The 21856-nt window shown below is 38.8% G+C and overlaps 1 protein-coding gene across 3 annotated transcripts in view; it reads right to left on the reverse strand.

Annotated features, from left to right (window-relative positions):
* NFIA (nuclear factor I A) overlaps positions 1 to 21856 on the reverse strand; it is a 356321-nt gene that overhangs the window by 66041 nt on the left and 268424 nt on the right. For all 3 annotated transcript variants that reach the window (XM_081306357.1, XM_081306356.1, XM_081306355.1), the window contains one exon: positions 13030 to 13158. In XM_081306357.1, the coding sequence (XP_081162483.1) occupies positions 13030 to 13158 (129 nt within the window). The remainder of the gene's footprint in view (positions 1 to 13029; positions 13159 to 21856) is intronic.

Genomic DNA, 21856 nt, shown 5'->3' on the forward strand with positions numbered 1-21856 from the left:
CAGCTGCCTCCATTCCTTTCCTCTATTCTAGAATGGAAACATGCATGGTATGGTTTTAGAGTGCAACTATTCTGGACTTACACTCATTCCTTCTGCTCACCTGGACAAAGTTATTTAACCTTTCCAAACCTGCACTCCCTTACCTGTAAATTGAGCTCAGCAGCACCATTTTTAAAGGCCTTTGGAGGATTAGAGTAAACATATAGAGGTGCCTGGAACAGAGTGGGCTCATTCAACAAATGTGCCAAGAATCTACTGTGTGCTAAACACTATGCTAGACTCTGAGTTATTTATTTTTCTTAGGATTGCTTTAAGAATACCTTAAGAGACATAAAAAGGAATCAGGATCATACAGTACATTGAGGCACCAGATAGCTGTGAATCAAGAGCTGAACTGTTTTCAAGTTACCTTGCAGGCCCCTGGCATGAACAAATGGTCATTTTCTAAGCCTGCATTTTACTTGTGTTCTGCCAGTGCTAACTGCAGTCAGGAGTCAGGCTAGTGAGGAAGCAGAGCATTGCCCAGGCACTCGGAGCAGCCTGGCTGTTGGCTCCTGCAGTCCCTTGCCCCTTCTTCTGGAAATAGAGCTCTAATGTTCCTTTGGAAAGTTTTCCTTTCCTTGGCCTCAGTCTATGTGATTAGGGTAGACTTAACCCTAGCCCTGGTTCTGTGGGTGGGTGAGTTACCCAAGCTACACCAATGAGGCAACCATTATCTTTTATGTTTATTTCTTAAACATAAGGCTTGTTTAAGAAGTGAGTGAGGGGCTAGGAATGTGGCTGTGTGGGAGAGCACCTGCCTGGCATGAGTGAGGCCCTGGGTTCAATACCTAGCACCATAAGAAAAAAAAAAAGAAAGAATACAAAATGAGCAAATAACCCAAACCAGGCCAATCAGAGGCCTAGGTATCCAGGAGTAGGCCCTTTACTAGACCTATTGTAAAAAGAAGGTATTCCTTCCCTCCTTAGAATTGTTAAATTGGTGGGATCAAGCCTGAGCCATAATCTGGGAGATTTAACTTGCAAATGATGTTCACACAGGGCAAAGAGAAGGTATCATCTGGGCACCTTGATCCATCCATCTCTACCTGAAACCATATACCTAGACATTTTAGTACCTAAACCAATCATCCACTATCTTCTTTAAGGGAGAGGAGCGATGGCTAAGCATTGGTAGGGGTTCTTTCTCTTAAAAGAGTCCCTCTTAATACATCTCCTGTTCACTATCTGGTATATAACAATATAACAACTCCTAAGTGTTACTCAGGAATTTGGGGCTTCCAGAAGACCTAGAGATATCCCTGATGGATGCCAAGGTTTCCTAACTTAGTATTGTATACTCCTATTTTTCTTCAGAGCATAAAAATCTTTTGCCTTTTACCAAATTCATATCAAGAGTCAACAGAAGATACCCAACAACCTGACATATAAATTCAAATCTCCACCAATACTTCCAGTGCCGATGCTATATATCCTTCAGTCTTCCTGTATCCTTCTCACTCCTGTGACTCTCAACACAGGAGTCATTATTTGTGCTGCTCAATTTTAAGGGCAGATTGGGTTTTCTTGACCATCAGGGCTGGGCACAATGCTTGGCAAATAAATGCTCAATAATTATTTGCTGAATCGCTCAGCCCTTTGGCAAGAGCCAGGCTGGGTGTGGGCTTGTGCAAGTGAAGCCTCTGCCATGGCTACAGGGCCACCTGTCATGGGAGGTGGACACTTGCTCCCTGGGGAGAATCTCTGACCACACAAGAGCAATAGGATGGAGTACCTGCACTTGTTCACTTCCTGAGACCACACCTCCTCTTCCAGCCACAGGTGGCTCCTCCCCAAAAGGAGAAACACACTCTACTTCTAGATCAATAGGAGCAGGTGGAAAGGGAGAATCAGGGACCGTGGTGGAGTGAGTGAAGAATTAAGGGTGTGGGGATTCTTTCAAGAGAGACAATTAACATTTACTGGATTCTTGCTGCATACCAAGACCTTTATTATATAGGTCCTTTTGCTTCCCCTCCCATTAAGTCTGTCCAGTTTTGTGCAGGTGGCAAAACAAAGGTCAGCAGAGGATAAATGACTTGCACAAGTTTAAACAGACCCTGAGGAGCTGGGCAAGACTTGAATTCTACTCTGGCAGATTCCACCCTGGGCATTTCTCTGCACTCTTATGCTCCCATTTAAATCATATTTCCTTTCAGAATTTTTTTTGTTGCTGTTGTTCATAGGCCCCTTCTTACTGTAGTTGAACCTGGAGGCTCTGATGTTCCTCACAGTGTTTTGCACATTAAAGAAACTGGTGGGCAGAAAAAAAAGCAACTAACATTTACTATGAAGAAATGGCAAATGACGAGTGTAAGTTTCCTGTAGAAATATACATTTTAAAAGACACAGGGGTGCACATGGGTAATGAAACACACTAGTTTCCATAACACAAAAGATGCAGCCTGGGAGGCAGACTCCCAGTGATCTGATTCCACACAGATCACACATTGCATTCCCACTTCCAGCGTCAGGGCTGGCCCCTTGTTCTACATGGATGATAAGCTGGTGCTCTACAAGCACTGGCAAGCCACAGCTTCATGCTGCAGTAATTTACTTAAGTTTAACATGATTTATGATTCTGTCAATAGGGGAGGTTGAAAACCCTGCATTGACACTTAAATGTGAGCTTTATATGTAAAATAGCAATTGCATGTGTGTGTGTGTGTGTGTGTGTGTGTGTGTGTGTGTGTCTGTGTCTGTGTAGGCAGAGACAGAAACCATTCTGCATAAGATACAAGTTCAATCTTAAATTTTTATTTTATGCAGAAAAAAGGAAAACAAATAATGAAAATAAACGCGGAATCCGCATGATTAAGCTAAACCAGAAATGGATTTAGCAGATTACGTGAGCTACACAGCCCAAGTGTCCGGCTGGGAAGTCCCATCAACAAGGGGGTTTCTAAGCAGTCTTGCTGAGAACCACCTCTTTCACTGAGCATGAAGACACAGGTCCATGTTATGTGCATGTGGTGGTGGGGAGTGGAGGGGCTGTGGCTATGTGTGTGACAGAGAGAGAAAGGGACAGGGAACTCCGAGGGGGAGCAGCTTCCTCTGTCAGAAAGAATTTCAAAGCTGGTCCCCTTGGCTCAACAAGCTGGTCTCTTTAGCACCCCACCCCCCACCCCAGGGGCCTTTGCCTCTTGAAGAGATTAAGGAGCCAAGTGGTCTTACTGCTCTAACCTGTCCCTCCCCAACAAAAACCACATTCACATGATTCCACTCCAGAGGAGCTCTCTTCAGAAGTTTGCTGCAGGGATGACAAATTAACCCAGCAGGGTGTCCCACACATCTATCTTAGTACAAATTATTAGTGTAATAGAGCTTTTAGTTATGCATTTATCTGGTAATTATTGAACGGTTACACAAAACCAAGCTGAGCAGCCATGGCCCTTTATGAGCCTGGCTCAGTGGGTGGCCTTACAGTTAATTTAGGATGGTTCTCCACTACGCAGTTCACTTGCAGACAAATTAGCTAAACAGCCTTCTCCTTTAAATATTTTCCATGTCACAGTGAAACTCTTTACAATACAATAAAGGTACAGTTTTAATTACACGCTTCCTGACTTTTGTTTAGTTGTAGTTTTAAAACATTTGCTGGCACTGTTTTTTCCTTTGGCTGGGCAGTAATAGCTGGTTGTAAGTATCTGGCTAATGAATTTAATAATTTCCTGAACTGGGACTTAAAGAGGCTGTGCTAAAATGCTGCATTTCCTCTTTGCCGTCCAGTTACTTCCAATCCCATGGGCAATGTCTCCCATTAAGCTGGGCATTGCACTTCTGCTAACCTTGACCCATGTTCCCCAGTCTTCTTGCTTCTCTTTCCTGAGCTCCTCAAAGATGGGACTTGTTAAGTCTCTGATGCCTGCATTTGAAAATCAGTTCTGGCAATTCCTATTGGAGAAAGACAATGTAATGTTCTCCCAAATGACATACTCCAATAATAAACACCTTGCATCTGTCTGTTGGCGGATTATTTCAGCGCCTTGTTAGCAACAGGTATTTAATTGCTTCTCATTTTCTTGAGATGATTCAATTGCACTAAACCAGGAGAGACAAATTAGATTCAGTTGAGCACCAGCATGTTCTACAACTAAGTTAAATGCTTTCCTAAGCAGCAAAAAAGTTTGCAGATAAGATAGGAGAAAGCTGAACAAACCTACCACTTGGGGTCTATGTCAAGGGCAGGGTATCATGGTTAAGGCAACAGGGAACATTCCTTCCTGAGGGCTCTTTGGACAGAAACACTGACAAGGCCACAGCAAATATTCTCTAAACAAGGGACCAAATAATTTTCAGCTCATTTTCTCTAAATACCCATTAAGGTAGAGACTCTTAATTAAAACTAAAGAGATACATGTGGATCACTCAAACATGCCACCAAATACATGAACTTGAATATTTACTATGATGATGATTATTTTCATCATCATCATTATTATTACACAAGAGAGATGGAAAGAACTCCATGTTATCCCAAACTTTTTCTCCATTTCAATCAAACCCATGTATGAATTCATTTATTCAACAAACATTCACTGAGTGCTTTCTTTACATGAGGACAAGACTGAGGGATTCAGGGATGAACAATGGAGTCATGGTCCTGCCCTCTAACCATTACTGGTGCCTCCGAGTTGTACCTCTCCTGTCTGGTCCTCTGTTTTTGTCTATGAAGAGTATGAATCCACCCTCCTCCAGCCATTCCTGGTGACCTCAACTTCCTGGAAGGTGATCTTAATGCTCATAATTCTCCTCAGTATATTTTTCTTGGCCAAACTGGGAGATATTGTTAACTTCAGACCCTCAGATGTTTCACCATTAAGAGCAGGATCCCTGTTTGGGCCAGGAGGATCATGGACTTAGAGAGGTTTATGGAGCTTATAAACTTCTGACTACCTCTCTAAACAGAAACCAGCATGACTCTTTGAAAGCTGCACAATAAATCTTTGGTTTATATGACTATTGTTTTAGTATATTTTATGCATATATCATCAGAATCGGGACAATTTTACTTCTAAACTTCCTTTGTGCATGTGTGTGTGTGTGTGTGTGTGTGTGTGTGTGTGAGTCTGTGTATGTGTGTATAATATTTTATTATTTTTATATATATTTATGTGTATATATATACATATATATATGTATGTATATATATATATATATATGTGTATATATATATATATATATTTTCCTCTCACAAAGAAGTGGGGATTTAATCTCATGCTCACATTTTCTAAGTCTCAATTTCTCAAGACTTAATTGCCTAATAACATGACCTGTCTGCTGCTGGTCTGTTCTGCATACTCAGAAATAGAAGGCAAACTCTTTGAAAATATAAGTTGAGTTGCATAATTTTGGGCTCTTGCAGTGTCAAATGCCACTGCAGTTCTCCACTAGCGTGCCCGGCCCCTTGTTTTCTACAGGTGAAGTATCATTTTTTCTGAAATATTTGGGACCAGGAGTTTTTCTGATTTTGGATTGTTTTGTATTTTGGAATATTTATATAGACTTTACCAGCTGAGTATCCCTTATCCAAAAATCCAAAATCCAGAATGGTCCAAACACTGAGCACCAACATGACGCTCAAAAAGTTCCATATTTTGGAGCACTTCGTATTCTCAGAATCAGGCTGCTCATCTTATAATACAACTGCTGGTCTTGTCCTCTCATCCACCAGGAGTCAAACACTCTGAGGATGGAATCCAAACTTCTGTGTTCATTCTATTCAGCAATTAGGACAGCACCCACTTGATCAGAATTTGAGGGAAAAATTAATGAGTACCAGAGGTAATGGGAGTTTACAATTTAATTTCAATACTGAGAAAAGCCAAACTGACCTCAAAAATATTCTTTGAAGTGATATGTACCTCACAGAAACCCTGCATTTACCAGGAGCAAGAATCATGAGCTTAAAAAAAAATAGCTAAGTGATGTCTTTATGACTGCTATAAAAAAACTCAGTGTGATAACACAGGTTATGTCATGATTATCAAAGATCTAAATGGCCATGTTATGTCTTTGACTAATAAAAAGTATAAAAACAAACTGATTGTTAAAAATAAATGCAGTTTAATTTCTTACAATGGGGATAACAAAGTAGAAAACCACTGAAATGGTAGAAAAGGCACAAAATTGGAGACTTAATTCTTGGTCTCAGTTCTGACAAGCTTAGATTCTTCATCTGTAAGAGTCATGTGAAATATTTAGACTGTTAACTAATATATTTTCACTTATCAATTCATTTATAAAACTAATTTTATACACAGTGGCAATATGTTCAGTAATATACTTTGTATACAACCAGAGATATGAAAAATTGTGCTCTATATATGTAATAAGAATTGTAATGCATTCCTCTGTCATATATAAATTTAAAAAAAGACATTAAAAAAACCCCTAGAATGTAGACTTTCAGCTTTTGCAGCTAGAAGCAATTTTTGGCATAGTACTAACCCTGCTATATAAGATTCTATCAAAAGTAACAGAATGAGCTGGCAGGTACTTCCCCTGCCACCAGCCTTCCTTTCCCTTCTTTCTGCCTGGGATGCAGACATAAGGCAGGAGTCCAGTATATACACTGTGAAAAAATGACCCATGGAACCATGGTTGCTTTGGTCCATTTTGTGTTACTATAATGAAATACCCGAGGCAGGTACTTCCTAAAGTATAGAAGTTTATTCAGCTCCAGATGCTGGTGGCTGGAGGATTCAAACAGCATGGTGTTGGCATTCTGCCTAGAGTCCCCCGGTCCTGTCATAACATGGCAGGCAAGTGGAAATGGAAATGGGCTGTGTGTAGATGAGCACATAAGTGAGCAAAGAGGCAAGAGACCAGGGAAGGTACAGGCTAGTTGTTTTTATAATGGCCCACTCTCTTGGGAACTAATTCACTCCTCTCAGACCTGACCCATTCCCAAGAGAAAGGACTAATCTATTCATGGAGTGGAGCCTCTATGACCTAATTACCTCTCACTAGGCCTCACCTCTTAAAAGCTCCATCACCTTAACACTGCTGCACTGAGGACCAAGTTTCCAGGACATGAACTTTTGGAGGGCAAACCTATCCAAAGTACATTAGCCCTGGGTCATATACTTATTTTTTTACATGAAATAAATGCAACACCTAATTTTCTTAAGTTACTATTTAGTCAGATTTTTCCTTTACTTGTAGAAAAACATGTTCATAACTAACAAAGAAAAGGCATTTGACCAGAAGATTCCTGGAGCCCAATCCTTTCCATTATTTTCAATTCTGCCTCCCAATATATGATGGGAGCTCCTACTCATTTCTAAATCTCCAAAGCACAGTTACTTAGTGCAGAGCATTTAAATAAAACAAGTACCATTCATTATCCTATTGTTTTTGAAAATAGCAAAGACTTTAGGCATAAAGATAAGTTTCAGGAACTTAAAGTTTCCAAGAAACTTTAAAATATCACTGATGATTACTCCAAATAATTCTCAAAAGGAGTTTGACATTCTAGCTCATCAGGCAAACTTATAAGTCTTGAAAAGACAAAGGGAAAAACAAAGGTATTTTTTCCAATTGCCAATTTTCCAATTGTCATGACTACATACTTGATGATGGTTACAATATTAAGTAATGGTACAAGGAAGTCTCTGAAAGGCCTATCTTTCAGCTCAAAGTGTCCAGCAAATGTAACAATAGATAATGACACAGGAATGCTTTTGCTGAAATTAAATAACTTCCCCCATCCCAGGATATTCCAACACGTTTAACCCTTTTACCTAATTCTAACCACATAGAGAAACAGGTGGCAAAGTACTGTTCCCATGGTACAGATGGTCAAATGAGGCCCCAGGTTAAGTGATTTATCAAAGTTACAAAAGAAAGCCAACTACTAGAGAAGGGATTAAATTTAAGAGACCAAGTGCCTCTATCTTTATAATAATGATCAGAATAGCATGAACTAAGTCCAACTAAAGCTTTTAGTATCAAAGCTTTACTTAATCTTTCCGTTTTCTTTTTGCAGTAATAGGAAATGAACCCAGGGTACTCTAACTTGACCATACCCCCAGCCCTTGTGTTTTTTATTATGAGACAGGGTCTCACAAGTTGCTGAGGCTGGCCTCAAACTTGCAATTCTTCTGCCTCAGCTTTCTGCGTAGCTGGGATTATAGGCCTGTACCACTGTTCCCTGGCTCATTTTGCAGTTCTCTGCAGATGAAAGGCCATAGCTCTTCCCCATCTTGGACATTAGTTACAAAGAAATACTGCATAAACTGCCACACATTTTCACCTTTGGTTCTTCTGACGCAATGAGAACCTATAGGGTGGTAGGCTGGGAGTGGGGATGAATGTCTTTTGTATGAAAATTCAATTTGACTACTTTTCATCCATCCAACTCACATACCCACTGGGTGAGCACAACGAAGATAGAAAATGTGCAGATGAAAGACCTGGAAGTTCCAGTTCGGGAAAGTGACCCAATATGAACATTAACTAAGGAAGCAAGACAAGGCTGTGGAATGAATGTGTGGACCTAAGGAGGGTGAGTGGATGGTAGTGCTGCAAAATGGGCTTCATGTCAAAAGTAGCATGGGTTGAGTTCCCTAATCTGAAAATCCCAAACCTGAAAAGTTCCAAAATCCTAAACTTTTTAAGCACCGACATAGCACAAGTGAAAATTTCACACCTGACTTCACATGATGGTCACAGTCAAAACACACTTAAAACACTGTGTAAAATTACCTTCAGATACGTGTGTAAGAGGTATATAAAACATAGATGATTTCTGTGTTCAGACTTGGGTCCTATCTTTAAGATATTTCATTATGTATATGCAAATATTGTCAAATCTGAAAGCTCTAAAACCTGAAACCCTTCCAGTCTCAAACATTTTGGACAGGGGATACCGAACCTGTACTTGGACCAGGCTCAGGCAAAATGTTGATCGATGAAGGTAGTGAAGACAGCATGTGTCTGAGAGCATGGATGAAAAAGGATTAACTGCTTGCACAACCAGTATTCATGGACCACTTCCAGATGCTGTACAAATGTCTATAATTATGTGGCTTCTTTTACTCCTTACATACACCATTCTTTCAAAGTAGAGATTAGGATCTCCAGTTTATAGATGCAGAACCTATGGTTCAGACAGGTAAAGCAAAGTGTCAGGTTGCATAGTTGAAACAAGTGGTGGCAGAGGATTCAAATACAGGTGCATATGAGTCTCTGAGCTTGTGTGCTTAACTGTTGCTACAAACTGGAAGTCTGTGTCCCCTCGAAATTTGTGTGTTGACATCCTAAATACCAATGTGATCGTATCAGGATGTGGGATCTTTGGAAGGTGATTAGGCAGAAGAGTGGAGCCTTTGTGGATGGGATCAGGCATCCATGAAAGAGACCACAGAAAGCTAGTTAGTGCCTTCCCAGGAAAGATACAATAAGAAAACAGTATTGAGTCAAGAAAGTGGATCCTCACCAGACACTGAATCTGCTGGTGCCCTCATCTCAGACTTCTTGGCCTCCAGCACTATGAAAAATAAATTTCTGTTGTTGATAAGCCACTTGGTCTATGGAATTCTATGACAGCAGCCCATACAGCCTAAGATGGCCCTTATGCTGTATTGCCTCCCTTTAAGATCTTATTTTTCTGCCTTTGCAATCTCAAGAGAGAGGATTCCTTTGTAAATAGCTGCCACCATATTTCCAAATATAGCTTATATATACAGTGAAAAATAGGGCCATCACGTGTGTGTGTATGTGTGTATGTGTTGACCTTGCTTTGCTCTCTGGAAATACTGCCTCCATCTTTAGCATAAGAAGCATCTGCAGTTATTGCTTGCTGACTGTTGCTTTCCTGGTCAAGGCATTCCAGGGAAAGATGTTAGGAAAGGCAGCAGAAGTCTTGCAACCTGGTGCTAACCACGGGTGAATTTACTATGTGGCCCTGGGCAAAAGTGCAGTAAACAGACCTGGAGCCCACTCTTGTGTCCTGAACCTGATAAAGGACACATTCTTTGTCGTGTGTTCTTTTTCTTTCTTCTTCTTTCTTCTTCTTCTTTCTTCTCCTTCTCCTTCTCCTTCTTCTTCTTCCTCCTCCTCCTCCTCCTTCTTCCTCCTCCTTCTTCCTCCTCCTTCTTCTTCCTCCTCCTTCTTCTTCTTCCTCCTTCTTCTTCTTCCTCTTTCTCCTCCTCCTCCTCCTCCTTCTTCTTCTTCTTCTTCCTCTTCTTCTTCTTCCTCCTCCTCCTCCTCCTCCTCCTCCTCCTCCTCCTCCTCCTCTTCTAGGGGCACACTTTTCTTCAAGACCTTTTTTCAAGTTTGACTTTCTGGTTTGTCATTTCTGGTTGTGGTAACTCTACAGATGAGGCATCAGAGGCTTCATTCTCCATTATAAACACATGCCACATCTATTCCACAACGAGCCACTCAGGAAGACTCTCCCTTCTCAAATTTGGCTTCATCTTTCTAAAACAGTAAATCCTAGTCTCAGATGGGGTGTAGGTGCACACATGAGCCTTCTGACTGGCACAGAGGAGGATGAAAGGGAATATAGTACCTGTAGAGGGTACTTCCTAAACAAGGAGAGGCTGAATTTTAATCTTGTAAAACAATACCCTAGCCAAAATTTAAAAAGAAAGTCTCCTGTTATCCTGTCTCAGCTGTGATTCTTGCCACAAAGTGCAACTGAAGAGGGTCAGCACAACCACTCCAATGCTCTTCACAGACCACTAAGGAGGGGGCAGTGAGAATGGGTACCTGAGCAGACATTGCAGAAAGGAGAACCAAGGATGCTGGGAACCACCTTGAATTCTGGTGAAAACAAAGAGTCTTTGGTATTCCACAATTCTTCAACTGGGTGTCTTTCTCTTTTCCTCACACACAATTTTATGAACAGAAATAGAAGATCTAAAGCTGGGTGTGCTATGGGCTAACATGGTCCAATCGGGTTCAACCCAGCATGGGCCACTTGTTAGCAAATGTGCTTAGCCATCTAACATGAAGAAGTTCTCAAGGAGATACCTTTGGATAAGTACTAGAGAGTTTCAATAGTTTCTACAAGAATAGTTTTAAGCTAAGACACACATGGTAGGCCCTTTTAACATTTACTAAACAATAATATATGTATATTGCTTTATGCTTTTTGAAGAATCTCCAAAAATAATGTTTTATTGTAGTTTCTATATAAGAATATGAGGCTGGGAGAAAAGGCTCATTCTACAGTGTTCTGTCCCCATTTTATTGAAGAATGAAAATACGTGAATCACCCAGAGGTAAGTAGAAAGGCAAAGATGCAACTTGCCCTGCTCTCCTGATTGCTCTTCCCAGTCTTCATTACCTTTGCCTGGAACCTTCACCCACATAAAAATCTTTTAAGATTGGACTGCAAATCTCTACTTTTAAATCTCATAATTGATACAAAGTTCAAAGAAATATCCTATTCCACATCATCTTTGAAATGTTTGTTTTCTTACATGCTTCTCTCCTGCCCTAAATTGCATGTCCTGTGAGGACAGGAACCACTGATCTCCAGTGTTTATACAGTGACAACTACTCAGCAAGTCCTTGTTTCCTCACTGAATGAACAACCCTCCATAGTTCTCTCCGGTGAATTCTTGTAGAAAATTTTTACTTTAACATCAATTTAGCATTTGAATATGTTAACATGACCATTGAAAGTGAGAAATAACACATGTCTTATCTCCCTGGAACCGTAAATATCCTTACTTGAAAGAGTTTAGTATCTCTGATTCCCCACTATGGTTTAGATGCTCAATGAATGTTAATGATGAGAATAAAATTGCAATGCTACATCCCTTAAAGAGGCTTATTCTAGCACTGTATAATCCAATTTAGATGTGGGTTTTCCAGATATATACACTCACACATATATTGTAAGCATCTCTGATTATACTACAGACACACAAGGTAAAATTATAAAAGGACCTTGAGAAAGTCCTCAGTGATCACAAAGTGTTTAAAGATGAAACAAGTAAGTTTTCATAATTGTTGATGAAGCGGTTGCTTCACATCACAGTTACAGTGCTCACTTTCCTCCATTCAGTCTCCCTATATGCATCCCACAGCCCTCTCTACTGCTGTATTTATCCCTAAGATGCACAGAGTATTCATAAAGGGATTCAGATTTGTGGGACTAACACTAAGATTAATGCAAGAAATATCAGTTTCCTCAGGTGTATGTCAAAGTAGACAAGAGACCATAACTTTCTAGGATGCTTTATGATACCAGCTGGTAGGTCACAGACCTACCTAAACGAAAATCGGATGGAAGAATGCAAACGTGGTTACAATTATTCATACTCCTACTGTGGGAGTTTCATAAACAAACTAATAAATATTTTCATCTTGCAATAAGATCAAGTTAAGTGATTTGCTGACATTCTCTTGAGGTTTAAGGCTTGTCTTTAATGTGAAATACAAATCGTATTTCTTGTGGACACATTTTAATAATAAACTTAAAAGCACACAAGACAAAAATAATGAAAATGTTGCAATGAAAACCAGACAAACTATCTACCACTTCAAAAGGAGTGAATGAAGACCTCTCGTCAACACCCCAATGCAAACAACCTCAACACAAAATGCCACATATTGAAATCAGGTTTCATGGAAAGAGAATCAGCAGGGATAGAGGCGGGGAAGCTATTACTTGAAAACAGGTAAATGGCCTCATGGAAATATACTCATCTAACATGCACAACACACACACATGGCCTCTCAAACAACTTGGGGGGCAGATTTAATTTTGGTTTGATTTAAGCTACTTTCCACCTCTTTGCAAAATCCCACTAGCAAGAAAACAGGTTTGGACCCTTTTCTCCTTAAGAAAGTAAGGAATGGAGATTTTAGACCAACTTTCTTTGGTCCCTCAAATTCCAGGCTTCCCCCAAGATAAGAAAACGGACCACAGAAGCATTCTGAGGGAGCCCTCACCGCATCCCACTTGGCTATTCTGGTTTCACAGATACCACACAAGTACTCCCCAAGGGTCCCTGTGGAGCGGCTCACCTCTGGGTCCTGTGATGACTGGTCGGTGATGCTGTGTGAATGCCGTTCCCAGGGAGGAGGTCTGCGAAGGGGAGGGGCTGCTGAAACCAGACTTCTCCGACTTCTTCAGTGTGGTTGGAGACGGCATTCCTGGCAAGAGGTATTAATTGGTAAGTTTGGTTCAATTCATGGATCGACAGCCCAACAGCCCGTGCAACCTAAGAGACAACTCTTACAGGATTAAATTGGCAAACAACAAAGAAAGGTTCTACTTGTGAGTGGAAAATTTATTTTGAATGCTTTGAATTTGTCACAGGAACACACCGGTGACAGAATCACCCTCTGATAAGTGAGTTTGTAATTGATTTCAGTTTATTCTACTAACTCACAGTCCATTTGCTGATTACTGATCCTCTTTATAAAGATTCGGTATAGTCTGGGTCTCTGTAGGTGGTGGAATCTTTAAGACATGGGGCCTGGCAGGAGTATTTGGGGGTGTGCCCTTGAAGGGGCTTATGGGATCCCTGTCCCTTCCTCTTGCTCTCTGTAGCTTTCTGGCATGAGATGAACAGTTTGGCTCTTCTGTATACCCTTTGCCTTTGCTATCCGGTACCCCCATCACAGACTTAAAAGCAATGGGTCTGCCTGATCATAGACTAGAACATTTAAAACTGTGAGCCAAAACAATCTTTTCTCTTCATAAGTTGATTATCTCAAGCATCTGTTATAGTATCAGAAAGGTGACTAACAAAGGGTTCAACTTTTCCAGTGTTTCCTAAAGGTTGTTTTGTGTGTCTGTGACCTCCAGGACCCTTAGGAAGGAGGCTACCTAAGCACACAAAGACCTCACATGCAACCATTTTTGCCTTGTCAGTTACCTTACTTCAGCCCCAAAGCACTTTCTCCACATTTTAAATAATTTAGCTCTTTTAACATAAAAATGCCCTCAATAATAGCAACTCTGTTATTCATTCAATGAATTATTAATAATAGAAAAAAGAGGAGATCAAAGTAAAAACCTTAAATGCCCAACAACTGGGGACTGGTTAAATAAATACGGTATAACCAATGCAAAGAATACTGTAAGTGAGTAGTGACACACAGAAGTATTTATTATATAAGATTAATTGAAAAAAAAAAGAAAATTACAAAACAGGATGTTGTACTATGACATCGTTTTAAAAGGCAATGCTATACACAGAGGAAGGAGTAGGAGGAAATATGCATAAACTGTAACAGTAGTTCTCCCCGTGTTAGTTTGGGTGGTTTTCCTTGACTTCTTTTTGTTCACCTGTCTTTTCTATGAGAAGTATAGATTACTTTTTAAAAAATTTTTATTGCCTTTTAAAATAAATGACAGTGGAATGCATTACAATTCATATTACACATATAGAACACAATTTTTCATATCTATGATTGTATATAAAGTATGTTCACACCAATTTGTGTCTTCATACATATACTTTGGATAATGATGTCCATCACATTCTACCATCATTGCTAACCCTCTGCCCCTCCCTTCCCCTCCCACCCCTCTGCCCTAACTAGAATTCATCTATTCCTCCCATGCTTTCCTAGATTACTTTTATGTTAAGAAAACACAGTAAAAATCTTGTTTTTTAATTGTTTTTTTTCTCTATACTATCTAAAGTTTTCATAGAATTTTCAGCTTAAGAAATGTTTTAGAAAGAAAAACAAGGAGAAAATAGCCTCTTGTAATTACTGGATTTGTAATGTTCTTAATGTTCTTAGCAACCACGCTGACACACAACTAGAGGCATCTATCCATTTGGTAGGGTGCCAATTAAAACAATAAAATTTTGGATATAAAATAGAGGAAATGACTTCTAATCTCTACATTGCAGGACAAATTTGGGGTCTCTTAAGTTTCTAGCATAAAAATGGTCAGCATGTGTCAAAAAAAAACTGAATTTAATTTTACTTTTACATGTGTTGTTCTCTATTTATGAGCAGAGACTTATCTGGGTGAAATGGAAAAAAAATAAAAAAATAATGACCATTAGTATGTAACTGATATTGAGTAATTTCTAGGACCATGCACTGCGCCAAGAACTTTACAGGCATAGATATGTCCAGAAATTTAGTTCATTTGATCTATGTCTAAATATGTCCTTGTTATTTCTGATCACATATTTCCTTAATGCAATTCTACAACATGACCTTCTAGTATGACTACTTTCAAAGATTCTAAAGAGAGGTAGCGTTTGTTTTGCCCCTCTCTATGTTTAAGACATCTATATATCCATGTCAGAAACATACCATGTAGTTAAAAAAGATATTTAAACTACTTAGTACAGATCTCGGCTTTAATGTGGCTTTACCAATTGATGTTTAGACAAAACAAAACTTGGGGTTCTGACCTCAGAAAAAATAAAGTGCAAATTGTAAACATGTTTGCATAGACATAACACAGAGTGAGTGGTGTGTGATTTCATATTAATTTGACACATCTAGCTCAGATACTTTCTGAATCTATATCTATGTGATTTGAATTAAAAACAAAGTCACCAAACCAAGTAGTTTTAGGTATATTTGTAGTCTAAGTTGAGGTATCATCATGAAATTAGGGAAGAAATTTCAAATAAAAAATAATTGGAATAAAAGCTACCAAAATGCAGATAAACTTCCAACTTCTTCACAACTCTTTTACAAGCCAATTTTCAGCTGCTTGCCAGTCCACTAATTTAAATTCAGTCAAATGCCTAGATTATATGTCATGAAACTGAGATAGAAATAGAATAGAAAATGAAAAATGTCAAAACTTGCAAGTTGGCTATGATTTCAAACAGTGAAATTATCAATGAAATTTCACATATGAACTAACCTTATTGAAGAAAGCAAATGGTTTGACTCAGAAGTAGTCATTTTGTTTGAAATGTTCATGTTTCTCATCCATGCCATTCTAAATTCTGCAGAAATATTGGCATGATTTTAATCCAGTTTACTCTTTCAAAGGAAGAATTATAAGTAAAATTTGGGCAATGACAAGCATCAAGTATGATCAAGTTGGTAAATGAGCTTAAAAAGAGCAAAATTTAAATCTTCCTTGAAAGAGTTAAAGTGGGAAGAAGCACTGTTGGCATGCAAGAGCAACAAGCCAAACTATGTCTAATCTTCTAAATTTATCACAGTCAAGTAATATGAAGCCTGAGGCTGTCATGAATCTCAAAATTACTTTGTGTTTTCAATTTTTAAAGACTTGTATTGAGCACATTTCCTTATTATATACTTTAATATTTTCTCTACATGCATAATGTATGTTTTGGTTAATTTGCTTTGTATACTTAATTGACCAGATGAAATTTCAAAATGCTAGTAAACTGCTCTATGTTAAAAGCTAAAGAACATTAATCTTGTCTTTTATTTTTGAAATCAAATTTGGCTTCTGTACATTACTTTAAAAATAACTTCCTTGTTAAAATTTCTTTTGTCAATTATCTATGAACAACTGTTACACAATTACTGGATGAATTAATGACTGATTGGCTTTCTCTTGATGAATCAAAACTTTAGTTTCTATGCATTTTCTAGGAGCAAAAGATCTTTTTAAAAAAGAGAATATAGATAAAGTAATGCTACCCTTTTCTGGACCAGACTAAATGCCACTTTGAAGTTCAGTAAAGAAAAGTAAAGAATTTTATAGAATCAGAAGCAGAAATACAGCATAAATGTTTTGTTTCAATGGAATATTTCCTTCTTTTGATTGCTATAAAAATGCAATGGTGGCAAAAGGAGAGAGGAGATCGTTTTCAATAAGCATTTTGGCTTGTCACTGGTTTTCTAAACATCGAGACTTCCTGAATTTCTCTCCAATTTCTCTTCCTGTATTTCTCTCCTGTTTGCCATTTTTCTAAGCTGCCTGAGTCATTCCAAATTGTATTCTGTACCAAACTGCAAATATACATAGAAATCTAGTAACTCAGGGGCTCTGATCCCTAAAGATAGTTAGAAGTATGAAGCCCAACAAGAACACTTTGGAAATACAGGTCATATATTCACAAAGATTTCAGTAAATTAATTATTAATATTTATGGTAGTCAGAATTCCAAGATGACTCTCCCTGTTGTGCATACCTTGTATAATTCCCTCCCCTTGCATATGCAAAGTACTTGGAAATGTTGTTTTCTGATTAGGTTTTATTATACTGCAAGGATGAAGGGACTTTTGCAGATAAAATTAAAGCCCCTAAGGGGCTGAGGTTGTGGCTCAGTGATAGAGTGCTCGCCTAGCATGTGTGAGGCACTGGGTTCGATCCTCAGCACCACATAAAAATAAAATAAAGGTTAAAAAAATGTAAAAAATAAAAAATAAAAAAATTAAAGCCCCTGATCATTTGACCTTGAGTTAAGGAAAGGAACATGGTCCTTGGTGGGCCTACCCTAATCAGGGGGACAATGTAAAAGAGGAATTAGAAGTCAGAAAGATGTTTCTTCAGAAATTGAAGAGTAAGCTAAGAGAAACTCCCCCAAATAAGCAATTCTATACTTCAATTTTAAGTTCAATACACAAGCAGACAGGAGAGGACCCTGTATCCTGCAAGGTTGGTTCCTGGTGACTTTGGATATTCCTTTTCCATTGTCAATATGGGATCCCCATTGACCTACCTACCTTTATGACTCTTATTAGAACAACTATCACATAGGATCTAAAGACCTCTAGAAGCCTTCATGTTGAGTGGCTCCCAGAGAGCTAGAAGGCAACTGATGAACTCATACCCAATTTCCAAAAACCAGACTGAGAATAATAAAATCTTCAAATTGTGGTTTTACATTTCATCTCAGGGAGATGGGTATGATTATCCTTCCTACCTGTAACTTAATGTTGCAGAAGTTGGATGGAGAGGTTAAGCAACCTGCCCAAGATCATGCAGCTACCAAGTGGTACTTCAGAGCCAGGCTGTGGCAACTCACTGAATTTGCAGCCTGGACAAACTTCTGATGGTAGCCTTACGAGACCCTGAGCAAGGGCCCAGTTAAATCAGACTTAAGGCAATTATTAATATTTTAGGACCATGGTTGACTGTGGGTAACTGAAACTACGGAAAGTGAAAGCATGAATATAGGGGTTCTAACTATAATAAGGACAGCAAAGGATCCACTGGCTTTGACAACATGGATGTTTCTGACAATCTTGGAAAACAACCTCTAGGAGAGCGAGGCACGTGGAAGGTAGGATGGAGTGATTTATAAAATCCATCATGGGAAGTGAGGAAGCAGGGAAATGGTGTAGTCAGCTCTTTGATCAGACTAGTGTGTAGAGAGCAGGAAATAGGGTGGTGGCTCTAGGGAGGAGGGAGGCCAAGGAGAGCTTTGTGAAGGGGAAGGAGGCCAGTGTGCCTGAATGTGGATGTGCACTGTCCAGCAGGTAGGCAGAAGGCAATGCCTGGGAGGAGAGAGGATGCTGAGCAAGAGAAGCCCCCCAGAAGGTGAGAAGCCACAAAGTCAGTGAGTGGCAGAGCCAGGACTTGAACCAGAGTTGCCAAGGCCCCTGCTCCTTTCATGTACCACTCTTCCAAGATGCCTGCTTCTGAAGAAAAAGAAAAAGTAGTACTTATCTGCCTTATTGATATTAACCTATCACGAGCTGGTTTAAGTCTGAGCTTAATAATGATACTTACATTATTATCATTTTGTGCAAGTGTTCCAGTCTCCATGATCCCAGCTGCCATGGTGAGTGCTCTTCTTGCGTGCAAGCACTCAGACTTCCCTGCCCTGCCCTTCCAAGCCCAAGTGTGGGGAACAGATAGACTCGTGTCTGTCAGACTAATGGGCTCAGCATAAATTCCAGTGACATTTCCCAAGCCCAGGATGAAAGGCGAGTATCAGGACCATATTTTGCAAGTCATCCACCACCAACAGATTTATGCTCAAACACATCTCTTCCAGATGCAGAAAATTCTCCCAGTCAACAACAGGACCTTTCTAGAACCATTTCAGCTACCCCTTGTGATTAGCTTATCTTTGACCCTCGTGCTAAATAAAAGCAGTGATTGGGTAGAGTAATCGCCCAGCCACAGGATCATTGTATTCCTGGGGGTATAAACACATGCTATGAGGTAGAGGGAGGAAGTTGAAGACACAGCACTTTTCTTAGATTTGTGTCCTAATGATAAAATCCATTAACGTTCACTCTAATGTCATTTATTATAATTAACACACTTGACAATAAAAAGGTAAAACATTCAGACTATTTTGACTTTTAGCCTTTGTCAGTGAATAAAAGTGTTCTAAAATCATTTTTATGATGGAGAGAATAAAATGCAAGTTAATAAAGCTTCTGAGGTTCATGCTTCTTGCTCTGCATGCAACCACTTAAAAAGAGTTGCAAGGAGCCCAAAAAGAATTGCCACATCATAAAGAAGTTCAGGTAACCTAAATGGCTTGGTGACACAAGTGATTCCTTCAGCTTTTAAAAAAGGAGAGTATGGAGTAAAATGATGGGATTATTTAGGAGGAAAGAAACGCTGAATTCTCTAATGTATTCCAAATGTTCATTTATAAGTGAAAATTTACAACCCAGAGAGAATAAAGAATAGAAATGAGGAAAATGTCACATAAAAATCCAGTTTCTAGGCCAACAATAAAGTTAATTGACTCTTTAGAGGACTTCCTCTCTCTTCAAGGTAAACAAATACCCCAGTGACAAAACTGAAATAAGAAAATTGTGTACTTCCAAGAGCCTGGCGATTCCCCAATGAGCACATCTGCCCTCCCCTTCCCATCTCCACTGGCCCTACAAGGAAGGGAAGGATTGATTTTTGGCTCAAAAGAGCAATCACACATATTCACAGAAGGTCTAGGGTAAAGAAAAAAATTTTGAGAAAAATCAACTTTCTTTACACAAAAATAGGTAACAGCACAATATTTCATTCATTCTACTTAGATATCTAGCTGAAAAAGTGAACAACTCCACCATACATTTATTTGTTTGGTTTACATCTGTATTGACCAATAGGGGAGCCACTAGCTGTGGGTGACTACTTAAATTTAAATGAATTAATATTAGATAATTTCAAAGATTCAGTTGCTCAGCACAGCCATGGTTCAAGTGTTCAATAGCCATATGTGGCTAGTGGCTACATGATTGGACAGTACAGATAGAGAACATTTCCACTACTGCACAAAGTTCTATGAACAGCTCTTGTCTATGTAACACCAAATAATTTTCAATTTTTGGTCCTACTGGGCAACAGTAGGCAAACCTTACTTTTGTATCTTTGCAATGTTTAGTCCTTTTTTTTTTTTTAGGTTCCAAAAGCAAACATTATGTACTATACAAATATAGAATTGTAAAAAGGGGGAAAAATGGAAGTCTTTTCCTCTCCATCTCCAACAAGAGTAGATAATCCAGTGCCTGAGTTTTGTAGATATTTTCTTGGCATGTAACATTATCCTGGATGATGTGAACTTAAGTGTTTATTTAAATATGTTCCTTTCTGTCTCTTAAAGCATTATCAAATACTTGGATTTTGAGAATCCAACTGGTGAAATTTAATTTGAAAGATAAGTAGTCTATGGTGATCTGTGTTTGGGATATGCTGGCCCTGGAACTCGATTAGTCCCAATGTTCCTTGGATACATGCAAAGCACCTAACACTTTATTTAAAGTTAAAAAAAAATGTGAAACTGATTGAAACATTTCATAAGGGAAAAAGAATATCATTTTAGGCCTCTTCAAATTGCCTGAACTGTGAAATCAAGTAATAAATACTAGAAAAGGTTCTGTCAGCTAGAATCTAGGCTTGGTGTAGTCAGCATTTTCTTGCTAAACCTTATTATGGCAAAGCATTTGATTTTTCATCTCTGCACTCTGCTCATCCCCACAAATAAACGATTTTGACCTCCACCTGTTACTTAGTAACATCTGCCTGCCATCCTTCAGTAGCCCTATTCTTTGCCTTCAAAGGCCTTTGAGTGGCTGGGAAAGTGGGAGGATAGAGTTGTGCAATGAACTGAGCTGCTATCACTTTATAACTATTCAGTAGTTCACAGTTCAAGCTAGAAGCTGCACAGCAAAAGAAAATGGCTTTTTAAAAAAGACAGTGCCCGTGGATGCTGGAAGGGGGCAACACATTTCATCATTTGAACATGAAAGTTTTTCTAGGAAGAGGTTTTCTCTTAAGCTGTTACTTAATGCAGAAAACTTCTAGACCATTCCTTATAGTAAAATCTCTTAGAGCTATCCCTTCATTTTAGATAGATGAACCCAAAGGTTATTTCCAAGCTTAAAAGTACTTCCAGTTCAAGTAAGTACATTACCCTGATATTTTGCAAAATGATATGAACAACCCACCTCAAATACAGTTTCATGGATACAAAAGAACTATACTAATATTAAACATTATTAAACTAAACTGAAAGCAATAAAAGGGAAATAATCATGCTGCTATAAATCATACAAATAGATATATGTCATTGTCCAAAACAGTGTCTGACAAAATAGTTTGCTTTTTTTTTAAACAACAATGTCATATCAGAAAAGAGTATTCTGTGTAAAGTTGTACTTCTAATGATTAATGCTACGTTCAACAGAAGAGATGGTGTGTAATTATGTTAAATACTTATCTGAGAGGGATGAGCAGGATATTTCTGCTCACTGTCATTCTTTGTGACAACATAATGATAGATCCATTTACTTATGAGTGCAATTATTAAAAATCATGCTGTTTTCCTAAATGTCTTCATATCTTGGAAATATTTTATTAAAAATTACTTATCTGACACTAAGGGTAGATGCTTGGCAGAGTCTTCTTTATCAATTAAACAAATGAATTAGTTCCATTCTATCCATGACTCTGTTGTAGGTCTTTTTCAAGTTTGGTGAAATT

The sequence above is a fragment of the Spermophilus citellus genome (genome assembly GCF_964194105.1).
Source record: "Spermophilus citellus genome assembly, chromosome: 9".
NCBI classification, from domain to species: domain Eukaryota; kingdom Metazoa; phylum Chordata; class Mammalia; order Rodentia; family Sciuridae; genus Spermophilus; species Spermophilus citellus.